Raw genomic sequence first — 17,498 nt, 5'->3', positions numbered from 1 at the left:
TTCCTTGTTCTCGCTCCGGTTTTCTCTTTCTTACCTCATTCCTCGTTCTTTCCAACATTGCCCCATCCTCTTCAGTCTCTTTCTCTGTCCGTCTGCCTTTCTCCGTCTCTACTTCTGCTCATTATTTCTTCTGTCCCCAATGTGCAGCTTCCAGTCTTTATTCCTTCCATTCTCTTCTTTCTATCCTGTTGATCTTTCCCCTCTACTCCTTCCACCCTGCATGCCCGCCTCTACTGCTTCCTTCGTTTTCGCGCTTTACTTCCGTAGTCTTTATTCTGTCAATCCACTTCTGTTCTCCTCCCCCATAACCCCCTCCTCCGTTTATCCCTGTCTTCGCCCCTCTTCCTTCTTCCTTATCATATTATTTTCTTCCTCCTCTCCTTTCCTCCCTAGTCTTCCCTGCTCTTTCTTGCTTCCTTGGTTCCTCCGTTCCTGTGTGTCCAGCCCCCTCTCCCTGGCACCTCTGACCTTTCCTGCTGCTTCCCGACCACCCTGACAGTCGGGAGCTGGTGCCTGTGGGTGCAGAGTCTGGCTCGGCGTGATTTATGCCATTGGTATAACAGCAGACACACTGCAGTCCCCCCCTGATTAAAATTCAGCTCCGGCCCCGACTGCAGCACTCCACAAATGGAATATTCTACATAATTTCCGAAAATGCTTGTTTTTCTTGTTTAAAAAGTGACCTTGTGTGATGTAACTAGTGTTCATTTAAAGCGCTGCAATACCTTCCGATAGAGTTCGCGCTAAATAAAAGTGCAGAAAAAACACAAGACAAATCGAACGCTTTAAAGCAAGAAAGGAACACCTCGGTGGGTGAATCACCCAGCTGGTGTCACAAGGCCCCCATAGGCAGAGCGGATGTTTCTTGCCATCCTCACCTCTGCTGATTATGTAGAGGCTACCAGGCCTTACAGTGACACCTCGTCACCAAGAATACCCTCGGCACCCTCTCCAATCTCACACCTCAGCAAAGAGCCTTTGATCAGCATTAAACAGGCGAGTGCTCCCCCCTGGGGCGCTTCCTCCGGGCATAAAACACCACCTTGAGTGTACCCCTTCTTTGAGGTAGACAGTACCACATAGGAGAGGTGCAAAATAAGTGTATAATCTTGTTGTAAGCCTTTATTACTGCAGGACATAATCAGGGTTTCTTTGCTACAACAGCTTGAATTATATACAACACTACATTGGGAAATGGAAAAATTCACATTGGAATGTTTAGAACTCCAACTGCTCAAAATTACTCAAAACGTAACCATGAACAAATCAATTTACACTAGAAGAATACTGAAGCATTTGCTGTGCGTAATATACTAAAAAAACAAAACATAAAACCGGTTTGCCCATAGGCAATTAAAACAGAAGTGGAATGCATGCAGGGTGAACGAACTGCTCAACTTTGCGGAAAATTGTTCTTTAAGTCCACCAATGCAGTGTGCTAAAGTGTTTGGTCTTTCAGGGCAGTTTCTCAACTAGTTTTCATCAGTGGTGGTTAAGTCCCCAGAGTAATCATTTGGGTCAGCAGCATCATCCGCATCTGCACTTTCTGCCTCCACATTATCTGCTCCTCATTTTCATCGTTTTCACCATCAATGTCCTCCTTTTCGTTTTGCTCATTGTCTTCATCATTCGCATCAGTTGTTTCCTCAACTACCGATTCTCCGGTTTGTTCAACGATTTCAAAGGGATTCTCACCCTAAAAGTAAACACAAGTTTTAAACCATCTTTAGCAAAATTTTGCAGAACAAATGCACACTAACTATTACAAAAGTAACAGCAAAAGTCTTGTGTACAGTGCAAGTAAAGAACTCAGATTTCAGATCACAAAAAAGCAGAAAGAATGTATTATTATAAAAGGCATCTTACAACGGGGAGAACATATGCAGGACTTCTAAATTTTAGAGTATGTCCAGACAGGCCATAGGATGGAAAAATCCATGCCAGGTCTATGAACGCCCATGAGCTCTGAGGAGTCCTTGTACAGAGGGGGCGATGACTGGAATATTGAGGGTGGGCATCACATTTCCAAGAAATTAATTTCCTGCGAAACTACAATTTTTTGGGTGAAACTCAGTACGGAAGAAGTGTTATTTGCAAAGCTGAGGAAGGAGTAAACAGATCTGAACATTCAATATGCAGTGTGAGCCCTGGAGGCAGGAAGGGTGGAAGTGCATCCACAGCATTACAGGCTGCAAGCTAATTGTTGATGGTAATTAACTTATCAGTTTGCAGCATGTGTACCTGTTTGATTTAATTAATGATTTTATTTATTTTGTATAGCTCTTGAATCACCCCCAGGGGGGTATCTCAGCGCTTGGAAGCACAGCATAGGTCATGGGTACTCACAAACGTTCTCTCAGGGGCCAAATTTACACTGTGATTTGTGTCCGAGGGCCGCACCAGTGGGGGCGGGGTCAGTGGGGGAGGTGGCAGGGCTAGAGCAACAAAAAAAAAAACAACTGACCATGAGGTTGATCACTGGTCCCTGCAGCGGACACCTTGGTCCACTGAGCCACCAGACCCGGGATACACACATCTCATGCTCTCTCTTTGTCTCCCTCCCTCACTCTCCCTACCTCCCCTCCCTCTGTCTTCCTCCCCCTGTCTCCCTTTCCCTCTCTCACTCCCTCCCCCCTTTCCCTCTCACTCCCTCACTCACTCTGTCTCCCTTTCCCTCTCTCACTCCCTTTCCCTCCCTTTCCCTCTCACTGTCTCCCTTTCCCCCTGTCACTCCCTCACTCTGTCACTCCTTTTCCCTCCTTTCCCTCCCTTTCCCACTCTCACTCCCTCACTCTGTCAGGGCAGTTTTCAGGAGTCTTCTGAATTTAAGATGGTCCAGACACTGTCTTAGGGCCAGCTGTAGTTGATTCCAGATGAAGGGTGCGAGAAGGACTTGCCTCCGGGTCTAGCCTTTTTTATGTTGGGGCTTTTGAGGAGCGATTGGGAGCTGGCGCGCAGAGTCCGAGCCGGGTAATAGCGGCGAAGTTTCTCTACTACATCGGGAGGGCCATTGCCCCAGATAGCTTTGTGTGTGAGACAGCAGATCTAGAATTTCACGCGCTGTCGTATTGGCAGCCAGTGTAGCTGATGAGGGAGGGGAGAGGAAGCTGATCTGGGGGGAGCATTCAGAACCGTGCAGGCGGCTGTGTTCGGTATCATTTGCAATTGGTTTAAGGTTGCTTTGACACTTGCACGCACCTTTCCCCTCCTGAGGCGGAAGCCGGGAGGTCTCTTGTCTTTCCCTGAATTTTTTAATTGTGTTCTTAACATTTATTGCTCGTCATCCTGCAATTTGTACACCTGATTTCGATAGGTGTTTGGGACCCCCCAGCGCTTAGCAGCGCCTAGAATTCGCTTCTGCCCTTCCCCACAGCACCGGTCCCGCTCTCGGCCGAGTATTGACGCCGAGAGCGCTGGGCGCCGGTTTTGGCGGCCATCTTGGGTCGGGCTAGGAAACTGAGGCCATCGACAGCGCTATAAAAACAGGCGGTCATGGCTCCGCGCAGCGGACGCGAGCAGCGGACGCGCCGGACCTGCGCCGGAGTCGTGCCAGAGTCCTGCCCGTCTGCGCCCGTCCGCGCACGACCGGGCTTAGGGCTCAGGGACTCTGGCACTCGATTCTGCTATTCGTCATTGGATCTTCTAGCACTGAAATCTGACAGGTATACCTTATCCCCTACCATATGTACCACTCTCAAGGAAAATCATATCTTGCACTTTCCTAGCGGTAAGATTTTAAATCGTTCAGCCCCCTTAAAGCTAGCCACCCTCAACACCAGGTCACTACAGAAACATCACCTGGAAATCTTCTCCCTCTTACAGGACGAGACTATCGATATCCTAACACTCACCGAAACATGGTTGAGTGATGCCTCTTCCCCGGATATCATCGCCGCCCTTCCCAGCGGGTACGATATGATCTGGCACAATCGACCAGATGGGACCCGAGGTGGGGGTGTAGCAATGATTTACAAAAGGCAATTTATGGTAACCAAAATCCTTGCGGAGACTATAAATACCGTTGACTTACTAGGGATAAAAGTCACCTCTAACAACTCCTGCCTCATCATCCTAACAGTATACTGCCCACCCCAAAGCACCCCCATGTTCAATGATCTCTTTATTCCCATTATATCAGATCTATGCACACGTTATAAAAACATCTTGGTAACGGGTGATTTTAATGTCCATTGGGATAAAAGTGATCAAAATCCAGCCGTCCAGACATTACAGACCACCATGACCGCCCTTGGACTGATACAACTTGTGGAAGCTCCAACCCACATAAAAGGCCATACCTTAGATCTCATCTGGTCCTCGATACCAAAAGCAGTTATTACAAATATTTCACCTTGTATTTGGTCAGATCATCACCTTATCTCGTACGAACTACCGCACAATATCTACCAGGCCAAACTACCGTTAAAAACTAAAAAAGTGCGCCAATGGAAGAAAGTAAATTCCGAGACTCTAACCAAAGTCCTGCCCAAACACAAGCAGAATTTTATTGCTGATAACATCGACCTAGACTCAAAGTATGATGCAATAATAATCACCCTTAGGCAATCAATTGATGAGCTAGCTCCTGAAAAAATACAAAAAATTAAAGGCGTAGAGAAAGGAGCCCCCTGGTTCACTGAAGGCCTACGTGAACAAAAAAGGAAACTTCGCTACCTTGAAAGATGCTGGAGGAAATCCAAAATGGATACCGACAGGGAATCATATAGATTATCGTTTCAATCATACAAAAAACTTATTATATCAGCCAAGAAGGACTATTATGAGACACGTATCAATAACGCTACCAACATTCAGAGAGAGACCTTCCAAATCCTGAAAGAGCTGAGTAAGAAGGAAGAAAAGGCAGATATCCTGATTGACTGCGATACCTTTCAGGATTTCTTTCTCGAAAAAGTAGCGACCATCCTGTCCGATATCAAAAAGGACAACCCAGTCTCCTATACAGAACAACCGCTTCCTTCATGCCCTCCATCCCCTGTCTTCACTAGCTTCCCTGAAATAGACTCTACCACCCTAAGACAACTTGTACTTTCTACCAAATCAGGTTCCCCCGCCGATCCCTGCCCACCTGACATCCTTCGGCTGGCAATACCGATTTTGGAAGACCAAATTTTAGATCTTCTAAACACCTCATTAGCCACTGGAATATTACCATCTATTTTCAAAGAGGCACGCGTCAGACCTTTGATAAAAAAGCCTGGAGCAGATCCAGCCAACCTGAAGAACTATAGGCCAATCTCCCAGCTGCCATTTCTGTCAAAGGTACTAGAACAGCATGTGCTAAAATCATTATCATCCCTCCTGGAATCTCACCATCTTCTCCAGGAGCGACAAGCTGGTTTTCGTGCCCACCATAGCACAGAACTAGTAATGCTGTCGGTACTAGATGAGTTGAGATGCATGGCTGACGGTAAAAAGCCAAGCGCCCTGATTTTGTTAGATCTTTCAGCGGCGTTTGATACCGTCAGCCATGCATTTCTACTGGACAGATTGGCTGGGTTTGGGATAGGAGAGCAAGCCCTCAAATGGCTAACAGCTTTTTTGACAGGAAGGACGCAGAAGATCCAGTTGGCAGACCAGGTCTCAGATGTGGGCATGTTAGCTTGTGGAGTCCCGCAGGGATCAGCACTTTCTCCGCTTTTATTTAATTTGTACCTACAACCATTGATAGAGTCCCTGGCAAACATGAATTGCAAAGTCTTTAACTATGCCGACGATACTCAGCTGTTGCTGAGGATCGATAACACACCATCGGCCCAATCCTTGGCCCAAGACATTCTACGATTTACAGTTAATTGGATGTCGTCCAATTTGCTGAAAATCAATCCAGATAAAACGGAAGTGCTCGTAGTTTCAACCTCTACTTCCCCCTGGAACGATTTGTTTTGGCCACAAGAACTAGGACCTACTCCAAAACCGTGCCCTAGTGTTAAGAGTCTTGGCATGAAAATTGACCAGGAACTCTCAATGGTCAATCAAGTATCCGCTGTAGTTGGCTCCTGCACCAACTTGATCAGGCAACTACGTAAACTCGCCCCCTTGCTCTCGAGAAACATGCTGCGAACCATTGTTTCAGCCACCATAGTGTCTAGAATAGACTATGGCAACGCACTGTACCTCGGCCTTCCAAAAAACTCCATCAACCGTCTTCAGGTTATCCTGAATGATGCAGCACGCTTGATCTTTGGATTGCCGAGGAGGACTCATGCCTCCCCTCTGCTCTATAGGCTACATTGGTTGCCTATAGCGCAGAGAGTCGAATTCAAGAGTATGTGTATCTGTCACAAAGCAGTCCACGGACAGGCGCCAGCCTACATAAAAGAAAGGCTTAAAATATATGAACCCAAGCGCGCCCTGCGATCATCCGGATCATTTCTGTTATCATGTCCACGCTTCAAGTTAACAACAAAAGGAGGCAGATCTTTTTCAGTTCAGGCCCCTACTATCTGGAATAAGTTACCGGAGGCGCTTCGCAGAGAACCTAATCTTCTTCACTTTAGGAAGTCCCTGAAAACTTTACTCTTTAAAGACGCTTTTCCATCTCAATAGTCGGATACTAGATCAGACACCTTACACCTTTATTCCATCTTTGTTGCTGTACATGGTCAGTAGCGCTTTGAGACCTGTCGGTGAGTTGGCGCGATACAAAACACAGTTACAAATTACAAATTACAAATTAAGGACTCATTTGCTGCGATCAATAGGGCGTTGCAATAGTCCAGCTTGCTTGGTATCAGGGCCTGTGTTAGGGTTTTCCTTGTTGTGTCGGGGAGATAAGTAAAAGCTTTCCTTAGTAAGCCATGGGTGTGGAAGCAGGATCAGACTGTGTGAGTAACGTGTTTCTTCATGTTTAGGGACTGTTGAAGGTGAACACAGAGGTTTTTGACTGTGGTTGCCGGGGTCGGGGGTGTGCCTAGTTCTGGGGGCCACCAGGAAGGTGACCAGAGGAGGGGGCATCTCCAAAGAGCAGAACCTCCGTTTTTGCAGCGTTCAGCTGAAGGAAATTGCTTTCCATCCAGTGAGATTTTCAGCATTCCTAAAGAGAAGGTAGATTGGGCAGATTGAGAAGTTTTATTGAAAGAGAAGGTAAGCTGTTGATGCTTTTATGCCTGTGGCTGAAGGGTTACCCATGTGTGGTGTGAAATTCGCTTTTAAGTAGAACTGCAGAATGGCCATATTTCTGGTTGAATACAAGACTGCAACAGAAATATACTTACTAGAAATACCAATAAAGAATTTGCTGGATTACATTTATATTTAAAGCAGACATCTCCAACGGATAGCTCTGAATCTACTGGCAGCTCACCAATAACCTGGAAGATTGGGGGTTTGACAGTGTGAAAACACGAGTCAGGATACAGGTATCCTGAACCTATAGGACGCATGGAGGGACCCCCTCATGGGCAATTGCTTTTTTAAAAAAACCTATTAAAATTTTAAGTGCTAACTTTTCTATGGTTGTGTGGGTAAAAATGAAACTAACGTCCCTGGAACCTTTGGCATTTTCAGTGGGTTGTAAAACTTTAATTGTGACAGACATCTGGGTAGTCAGAACAATAATTCTGGAAGGCATGGTCACTCACCATTGTGGTAACTCTCATAGAAAAAGTTGGACTGCCGATTTTAACTGGCCAAGCAATTATTCAACTTGAGGCAATAGGTTCAATGTCTTCAGATATGGCTCCTAAAAATCTTACCGTTGCATACTGTTCGTACCGGGACTTGACTGTTGGGTTGTTTAGGATACTTGTAGCAGTGAGTACCCTCTCCCTTTTTATTTGTTCCTTGTAAGCCTGGAATTTTTTTTAGATAAATAAACGTTAATTTATACACATACTGCTAGTTCAACTACAATAACTTGGTTGGAACCTAGAAGAGAAGGCATTCAATGTGGACAGAAACCCTTTAGAAACTACTCTGCCATCAGGGTGTGCCAGATAAGCGTTTTTAAAAAACACCAGGGACTCTTATTAGGGAATGACCCGCAATCTCGCTCCCTCCACAAGCAAGCAATCAAACCCCACCAAGCAGGCCGTGACCTGAAACCCCCAAGGGAAAAGAGCACAGCCAAGAGACCAGGCGAGCAGATAATGTGCTTTAATGTAAGCTGGGACTCCGATGTCTGTGCTCTTTTCAGGACATGCCCTTTGAAGGACACAGATTGGTCAATGAGAGAGCCCAAGGATTTGGAAAAAAAAGAAATAGGGAGAAGAGGCCATCCAATTTCAAAGACATGCCCTTCACATTGACAAAGCCTTTATTTTGAGATACACATAATTAATATTATAACCACCACACTGGTTTCTTCGTGGCGCTTGGCCGCCATCTTGGGGTGGTCTCTGCCTCCTTGTGTCATTTGCTGCAGCGCTCTAGCGCTTCCTGTAGCCCAGGTGAGCTGCTACTTAAAGCTCACTCTGCTAGCGCAGCGGTGACGCGCAGCGGTAGCGCCTGACTCGCGCCGGAGTCGAGCCAGAGTCTGCCCGTCTGCGCCCGTCCGCGCTAAGTACGCGCGGTACGCCGGGTTTTTTTTTTCTTTCCCTGTGTATTACCGTATGCCCTTATCCGTTGGTTGATAAGATGTTTGCTTATTCCAGTGCCTCGCTCCATGCCATCAGAGACACACTCCCACGCTGTTCTGCCACGCCTCACCATCCGCTGTGTGGCCCATGTCAGTGTGCTTGCAATAGATGGTCTTTGGATCGGCCTGTAGGCATTCGCGAACTCGCTGCTTCCCTCGCGCCACGTGCTCCTCCCGGTCTCCTTTCGGTGCCTGGTAGCTTGGGATCTGGTCTACGATTTTTAAATCTTAACACCAGATCTCTAGTGAAACACCATCTATCTGTGGCGGATCTTATTTTGGATAAGACACCGGATCTGCTGGCTTTAACTGAAACCTGGCTGCAAGACACTGATGATGCTATAGTCAATCTTGCCTGTCCTCAGGGCTATTTATGTTTCAGATCTAATCGCCACTCTAGAGGTGGAGGTATTGCCCTATTTATCAAATCCGCCTTTACATGTACCTGGACGGTCCTGCAGATTGCTGGATGCGAGAGTGCGCTGTTTAAGGTTACCATTAGCCCGCAGTTCTCACTGTCAGGGATGGTTGTTTACCGCCCCCCAGGCAGCGATGTAGCTTTTAGAGGTGCCTTTCCGGAGGCTGTGAGCCTATTGGCTAGTGGTTGTGCAAATTTTTCGATCTTGGGCGACCTAAACCTCCACTTTGATAGGTCAGAGTCTAAGGCCATCAGTGGTTTTTTGGCTGACCTAGAGGCTTTGCAGTTGATCCAGCTTGTCTCTCAGCCTACACACGTGGCTGGCCACACTCTTGATCCGTTTTTCACAACTATCTCGGATGCCCAGATTGTGGCGGTCGATCCTGTGATATGGTCTGACCACTATCTGGTGTCTGCTTGGCTCCCCCTTCCTGCCAATCCCACTATTCCACCTCCTTTGCGGATACCTCGACGCCACTGGAACAAACTCAGGTTAGAGGACCTTCACCGCATTATGGGTGTTGAGCCTCTAGGTCTTCTGCTGGATGTTACCTCGGGCTATGACCAGTTCTGTAACTGGATTACCAGAGCGCTGGACGCCCTGGTACCTATCATCTCCAGTAAGTCCAGTCCCCGGCAGGCTAGCCCCTGGTATGACAGCGCGCTCCGTGCAATGAAGTCCTCTTGTAGACGGGCAGAAAGGGAGTGGCGTAAGTCGTATGATGCAGATAAGAAATCTATCTACCTGGCCTTAGTTAAGCTCTACCATCGAGCCATATGTAGGGCCCGGGCGGCATTTTACGCAGCCGAATTCCGTAATAGCCCCAATCCTACCAAAACCATCTTTAAGACTATAAAAGACCTGATGGCAAAGAGAGTTCCTCCACAGTTGGACAGCTCCACCTCTCACTGCGAAGCCCTAGCCACTTTCTTCCTGGACAAAGTTAAGAAAATCTACCAGGCGTTTCCGAGCACACTGTCGCCAGTGATTCCCTGGAGCGGCTCTAGTAACTGTCCATCGCTGCACTCCCTTCCCACTCTCTCTAATGAGGAGTTTGCTAAATGGGCCCTGCGAGTCAAGTCTGGCTTGCCTGCAGACCCGGTAAGATCGGCTCTTTTCAGGGATGTCGCTTTTCAGGGACGCACAGTAGTATGCTCGCTAATCAACCTCTCCCTGACTTCCGGCCTGGTCCCTGCCAAGTGGAAGCAAGCGGTGGTTTCCCCGATCCTAAAAAAACCATCTTTGGATCCGCTGAGACCTGAAAACTACCGCCCTATATCTTTGCTCCCGTGGCCGGCCAAGGTCATGGAGGCCCATGTAAATCTGGCCCTCACGGAGCATATGACCCAAGTTAATGTCCTGGATCCCACGCAGAATGGGTTTCGTGCTGGCCACAGCACTGAGACGGCCCTTCTGGCAATGGTTGAGCATTTGCGGAGTGTGCTTGATGCAGGTCAAACGGCAGCGCTTATTTTATTAGATCTGAGCGCTGCCTTTGACACTGTTTCCCATCGCATCCTGCTACACCGCTTGCAGGACATTGGCATTCGTGGTTCAGCTCTGCAGTGGTTCCGCTCCTTCCTCAGTGATCGCTCCTTCTGCGTTGCCACCCCTCCATTTCAGTCCAAGTACCATCCTTTGGACCTGGGGGTCCCTCAGGGCTCCCCGCTGAGTCCTACGCTTTTCAACCTGTACGTGCAGCCGCTGGCTGAGGTCGCCAGGCAATGGGGCCTAACCATGGTCTCCTATGCCGACGACACTCAGTTGGCGGTCACGATCAGCGGGGATGCCAAGCAGGACGCCCTCAGGTTCCGAAGTGGACTGAGAGAGGTGGCCAGCTGGATGAATAACAACTGTCTCCAGCTGAACGCGACAAAAACGGAGGTGATGATCGTTGGAAGGGAAGCGGATCACTGGGGGGACGGATGGTGGCCTCCGGAGCTGGGATCAGCGCCGGCCCCTGTCCTGGAACTCAGGAATCTGGGAGTATGGCTTGACCACACGCTAAGCTTTGTGACGCACACGAAGAGAGTGGCGGCCTGCTGTTTTGGAGTATTACGCGGGCTCAGACCCCTGCTCAGATTTTTTGATGCTCCTACAAGACAGCTGGTCATTCAAGCAATGATTATCTCCCGGCTGGACTACGCTAGTTCACTCCTTTTAGGAGCGAACCAAGCCGAGATTCTTAGTCTACAGCGAGTCCAGAACGCTGCGGCCAGGGCGGTGGTAGGTTTGCCCCGAACCTGCCCCACCTCTAACACTCTACGGTCCCTGCACTGGCTCCCGATAAGCAAGCGAATCCAATTCAAGGCTCTTTGCCTGGTTTTTAAAATTCTTAGAGAGTTGGCACCCGTGATCCTTAACGAACTGATCTCTCCCTACGTTCCCACCCGCTCACTTCGATCCCTTGGACAAGCCTTGGTGGTTGTTCCCCGTTTCAGACTTAGTCGGATGGGGGGTCGCTCCTTCCGCGTGAAAGCTGCAACCCTCTGGAATGCGCTCCCCTTGGAAATCCGCCTCTTGAATGATTTAATATCCTTTCGTAGGGCTTTGAAAACCTTCCTGTTTTAAATTGTTCCCTGTTTTAATGCTTCTGCTTTTTTACTGGATCTAGTGTTGTGTTGTGTCTTCCTTTCCCTGCGCCAGGACGCTCCTTCGCTGGAGCAGCTGTGCGCATTAAAATGCAAATAACATAACATAACACATAACTGCCCAATTATTTCAACTATCAAACCAATGCCAAGGTGTTGGCGATGTGAAGGTCTGTAATTGTTAATGACGTGATGGATTGCACTGACATTCATATAGAGCCACTCTCACACAGACAGAGCCACCCACACACAGAGCCGACAAAAGAAGCTATCCACACAGAGCGCTACACACAGAGCGCTATGCGCCACACACAGACAGAGAGCCACACACAGACAGACTGTGCGCCACACACACACAGACAGACAGACAGAGCCACACACACAGAGACAGAGCCACACACAGAGACAGAGCCACACACACAGAGACAGAGCCACACACACAGAGACAGAGCCACACACACAGAGACAGAGCCACACACACAGAGACAGAGCCACACACACAGAGACAGAGCCACACACACAGAGACAGAGCCACACACACAGAGACAGAGCCACACACACAGAGACAGAGCCACACACACAGAGACAGAGCCACACACACAGAGACAGAGCCACACACACAGAGACAGAGCCACACACACAGAGACAGAGCCACACACACAGAGACAGAGCCACACACACAGAGACAGAGAGCCACACACAGACAGACAGTGCGCCACACACACACAGACAGACAGACAGAGCCACACACACAGAGACAGAGCCACACACACAGAGACAGAGCCACACACACAGAGACAGAGCCACACACACAGAGACAGAGCCACACACACAGAGACAGAGCCACACACACAGAGACAGAGCCACACACACAGAGACAGAGCCACACACACAGAGACAGAGCCACACACACAGAGACAGAGCCACACACACAGAGACAGAGCCACACACACAGAGACAGAGCCACACACACAGAGACAGAGCCACACACACAGAGACAGAGCCACACACACAGAGACAGAGCCACACACACAGACAGAGCCACACACACAGACAGAGCCACATACACAGACAGAGCCACACACAGACACATCTTCTCACCTGCACAAAGGAAAGGACAAAAATGCACACAGGCTTCGATCAAACACCTTCCAGATTAACTGCCAAGAATGCAGCAGCACGCACAGCTTCAGACCCAGCACTTACCCACCAAATACACTTCCGCCACAGAAGCAGCACTGGCTGGTGAGACTAGCCAGCCACCAGGGTAAAACCAGACAGAGCAGATGTTCTGAAGAGGCCGCTACCCACAAGACAAGGACGCCACCAATTTCCAGGACATGGCTCACCAAGACTAACTATTAGTCAGTCAAAGCTCTAGCCTGTAGAATGGGCAATCCAAAAACCACTTGTAACCCAACCATGTCCCCATCCTCCCTCACCCCAAAAGAATGTACAGTTAAATGAGATTGATAGGACACTTTGTAAGGCTGAAACAGGGCACATTAACTGTAATATCCAGACGCGGGTAGAAATCTAAGCTCGGAATCAGAAAGGGGGGCCCTGAATACTGCAGGGGGGCTGGGGAGTTCAGCAGTCAATTACTCTCTGCCTTGAAAATAGTACTGTGCCAAAATGGCCTCTTACCCAGAGTGACTAGTACATGTCGCAGCTCAGCGCCCATCACAGAGCCATTGGCTTCTTTGTCGAAGACCCTCAGCCCCTCCACAAAGTCATCGTAGGTACCCTGGTCCTTGTTCTTCGCAATTGTCTGCAGCATGGGCAAGAACTCGTCAAAGCCAAGCTTCTTGGTGTTAAGCTCTGGGAAGGAGAGAAGAGTTCAGAGGAGCAGTCACCGGCTGCAGCAGCGTGCCAGGCTGGAGAGTACACATTAACAGTGACAATGTGATCGTCCAAGTTCCCCAAAAACCCCCTACCACCCCCAGTCAGTTTTTTGTCCCATCCCAGACTGCCAATGAATATTACTGATATGGTCCATCTAGCAACTGTGAACGAGGCAGAGATCTCCAATTCAATGTGTGGCACAGGGCAGGGTCAGAGCTGAGGGCACAGGTGTAAGAGCTGAGGGCACAGGTGTAAGAGCTGAGGGCACAGGTGTAAGAGCTGAGGGCAAAGGGGTAAGAGCTGAGGGCAAAGGGGTAAGAGCTGAGGGCAAAGGGGTAAGAGCTGAGGGCAAAGGGGTAAGAGCTGAGGGCAAAGGGGTAAGAGCTGAGGGCACAGGTAAGAGCTGAGGGCACAGGTAAGAGCTGAGGGTGAAAGGTTAGTAGAAATCTGGCGTGTGGGGAATGAGTAGAGCACAGGATACAGATTGCTTAGTGGGTGTGTGTGTGTATTCAAAGGATAAGAAGTATGTGCAGACTTCTGTGAGCTCCCCGTTCCTATCGCAATACATAATGCCTTACATACTAGAGTCACATTTTCTACAGCGTGTTCCTCCTGTCACAAATCAATATTTCAACTATTTATTAAACAATTATTGCTTGAAATAGCCTGGAGGTAGGACCGCAAACGCGCCTATATACCTAATTTACTGCTGGTGGGAGAGTTGCATCATAAATACCAGAAATCATGTTTCCACAATTTAATCGCCAGTAACTCCTGAAATATTTAACAATGTTAATACCAGATCTGCCACGATTGTCGCATCCTAAATCAGATACAAGCAACACGTCGCGTCCAAGTGAAAGAGGCCCATTAGACTCTAATGCAAGCCTATGGTTTAGTAATAATAGCCAACGAGGATATAGTGAGCACTTCTGACTTGCCCCCTAGGTTCAATGCACCACAGACATAATAAGCCCCTGGGTCTCATCGTAACAGACTGTGCACTCTGAAATACACCTTAAAATGTAGCTCCTTCAGATTCACCCAAGTTAATTTTCAACTGGGGGGGTGCTCTGGTCCACGGATGAGTGGCGTGTGCTCAGATCCAGGGGTGAGTGGCGGGTGCTCTGGTCCAGGGGTGAGTAGCGGGTGCTCAGATCTAGGGGTGAGTAGGGGTACTCTGGTCCAGGGGTGAGAGGCAGTTGCTCTGGTCCAGGGGTGAGTGGCGGGTGCTCTGGTCCAGGGGTGAGTAGCGGGTGCTCAGATCTAGGGGTGAGTAGGGGTACTCTGGTCCAGGGGTGGGTAAGAGGCAGGTGCTCTGGTCCAGGGGGTGAGTGGCGGGTGCTCTGGTCCAGGGGTAAGTGGCGGGTGCTCTGGTCCAGGGGTGAGTGGCGGGTGCTCTGGTCCAGGGGTGAGTGGCGGGTGCTCTGGTCCAGGGGTGAGTGGCGGGTGCTCAGATCTAGGGGTGAGTGGGGGTGTTCAGATCCAGTGTTTAGTGGCGGGAGGCAGACACGGTGTAGTTGTGAGTGATTCTTGCAGAGGTCCTGTGGTGATGGCAATGTCCAGTGTAGGGGTGAATAACGTGTGCGGGGGTGAATAACGTGTGCGGGGGTGAATAACGTGTGCGGGGGTGCATAACGTGTGCGGGGGTGCATAACGTGTGCGGGGGTGCATAACGTGTGCGGGGGTGAATGAGGGGTGCTCGGGTCCAGTGTGAGTGACGGGTGTGGAGGTCCAGTGCAGGGTGAGAGATTCAGGTTCATCCCAGCCACTCGTTAGTCTAAACCTCGCTCTCATCCAGCACCGACTCCGCATCTCACCCGCCCAGTATTACAAAATAATCCAGCGCCCACCTGTTCGTGAGCCGAAGGGGTGGCAGCGAGGGGGTGAGCTCTCCGTCCGCCATATCCCGGCTCAGGACGCCTCCGACAGACAAACACTCACTGAGTAATTACAACACCTGGCTGCTGCGCTCCATCACAACAAACTTCGCCCAACCGGAAGTTGCATTCTGAAGGAATCCGAGCTCTGAGCCGGCCCGGCCGGGTCTGGCTCCTCTGGAATGCGGCTCCACCGGCGCAGCCTCGGCCCAGGCCTCGGGGGGATGGATGCGGGCGGGCCACGGACGCCTGCTCTGGGCACCAGGTTCAGGCAGAAAAGGGAATGGCTGGTTCCGTCTGAACTCAACAGGAGGCAGTTCAGAGAGCAGCCGCTGGGCGGCGCGCCTGGCGTTTACAAGAGAGCGCCAACCTGCCAACCACTCCCAAAAGACAATGAGGCATTGCCCTGGCTGCCGTAGCCTGCCAGGGAGAAGAGCGCAGAAGAGCATGGCAGGCAGGGGGTGCACAATAATCGAGTGAAAGCCACAGACGTATGCCAGCTGCACCCTGGCCATCAGACCCCATCTCTGCCTGCCAGCGACATAATCTTCGAACTTCGCCCTCTGGTAGCAGCGCACACACCCGGTCTACCCAGCCCGTCATCATCCCAGGCTGTGCGCCTCACCCATCGGGGCCAGCTAAACGAAAACTGTTTAACCGGACCCCACATACCCTGTCGTCGGACCTACCCTCTGGTGCCAGCCACACAGCGGCGGCTGAACGGCACCGGCTAGACTTGGAACCGCATTCTCCCTTACGAGCCAATCTCTAGAGATAGATAGAGGTAGGGCGATAGATAGAGGGAGGGAGGGCGATAGATAGAGGGCGATAGATAGATAGAGGCGATAGATAGATAGAGGGAGGGCGATGGATAGAGGGAGGGCGATGGATAGAGGGAGGGCGATGGATAGAGGGAGGGCGATGGATAGAGGGAGGGCGATGGATAGAGGGAGGGCGATGGATAGAGGGAGGGCGATGGATAGATGGAGGGCGATAGATAGAGGGAGGGCGATAGATAGAGGGAGGGCGATAGATAGAGGGAGGGCGATAGATAGAGGGAGGGCGATAGATAGATAGGAGGGCGATAGATAGATAGAGGGCGATAGATAGATAGATAGAGGGCGATAGATAGATAGATAGAGGGAGGGCGATAGATAGATAGATAGAGGGAGGGCGATAGATAGATAGATAGATAGAGGGAGGGCGATAGATAGATAGAGGTAGGGCGATAGATAGATAGAGGGAGGGCGATAGATAGATAGATAGAGGGAGGGCGATAGATAGGAGGGCAATAACAGACAGATGTCCCTTCCAATGGCTAGCCTCCATTTATGGAGCTAGCCAATGGAAGAGCAGGCGGGACAAAGCACCCATACTGCTAAACAAAAGGTTTCGCCTGCGCGAACGCTGCTGCGCAGCAGATCGCCAGGCGAAACCTAAAAAACAGAAGCTGTCTATCTAGAAACATACCTTTTTTTGACCGCATTGCCATTTGATCCAGGTTTTCTCAATTTAGGTTTTTGCCGACTAAGGCCCCTCCAACAGGTTTATGAAGCGATTGCATCATCTTTCTTTTCATCCATCTTCCAGCAGGCCCACCAAATACCAGACTTGTCTGGTAATCGACAACAATTCCAGGTCTCTGCATACCGCCATAATCCTGCAAATTGATAACATAAAATTAGCAGAGAGTATGCAAGTTACATGGTGTGCAAAAATGTGTTAACAGTTTTATAATAATGGCAGGCATAATCCAAGAACCAATGTTGGGTGGTCAAGGAATTCGTAGGCTAATCAGCAGTTGTTGCCATTCTGGTAGGTGTAGATACTTCTTGGCTACAATTATGAAAACTGCAGTAAGGACACTGCTGTACAGGTTTTCATTTGCATTAGTGAGTTGGGAAATAAAGAAGATAAAATGCTTATAAACATGTGTGTGGTTGGGTCTGGTAGCGCGTGTGGTTTGGTTGTGTGTGGTGTGGTGGTGTGTGAGAGAACAGGGAGTTAGAGAAGGAGGCGGAGTGAAAGAACAGCAGATAAGCACAGTAAAAGAACAGGGAGTTAAAGAAGGAGGTGGGGTGGAAGAGAGCAGCAGATCAGCACGTGAGAAGAGAAGAGAACAGGGAGTTGGAGAAGGAGGCGGGGTGGAAGAGAGCAGCAGTTC

At 49.6% G+C, this 17,498-nt stretch overlaps 2 protein-coding genes across 3 annotated transcripts in view; one reads left to right on the top strand and one right to left on the bottom strand.

Annotated features, from left to right (window-relative positions):
• The window catches only part of PHIP (PHIP subunit of CUL4-Ring ligase complex), a 2,330,659-nt gene that overhangs the window by 886,554 nt on the left and 1,426,607 nt on the right, over nucleotides 1-17,498 (top strand). The gene's annotated exons all lie outside the window — the stretch shown is intronic.
• LOC147707519 (myosin light chain 3, skeletal muscle isoform-like) lies at nucleotides 1,612-16,968 on the bottom strand. Its single transcript, XM_086926533.1, has 4 exons — nucleotides 16,805-16,968; nucleotides 13,257-13,430; nucleotides 7,719-7,814; nucleotides 1,612-1,696 (listed from the first exon to the last, which is right to left on the bottom strand). The coding sequence occupies exons 1-4, from the start codon at nucleotides 16,824-16,826 to the stop codon at nucleotides 1,692-1,694; spliced, it is 297 nt and encodes a 98-aa protein (XP_086782659.1). The 5' UTR covers nucleotides 16,827-16,968; the 3' UTR covers nucleotides 1,612-1,691.

This window comes from Lissotriton vulgaris, chromosome 6, assembly GCF_964263255.1.
Source record: "Lissotriton vulgaris chromosome 6, aLisVul1.2, whole genome shotgun sequence".
Lineage (NCBI taxonomy): Eukaryota > Metazoa > Chordata > Amphibia > Caudata > Salamandridae > Lissotriton > Lissotriton vulgaris.
This window is presented reverse-complemented; position numbering and strand designations above follow the sequence as displayed.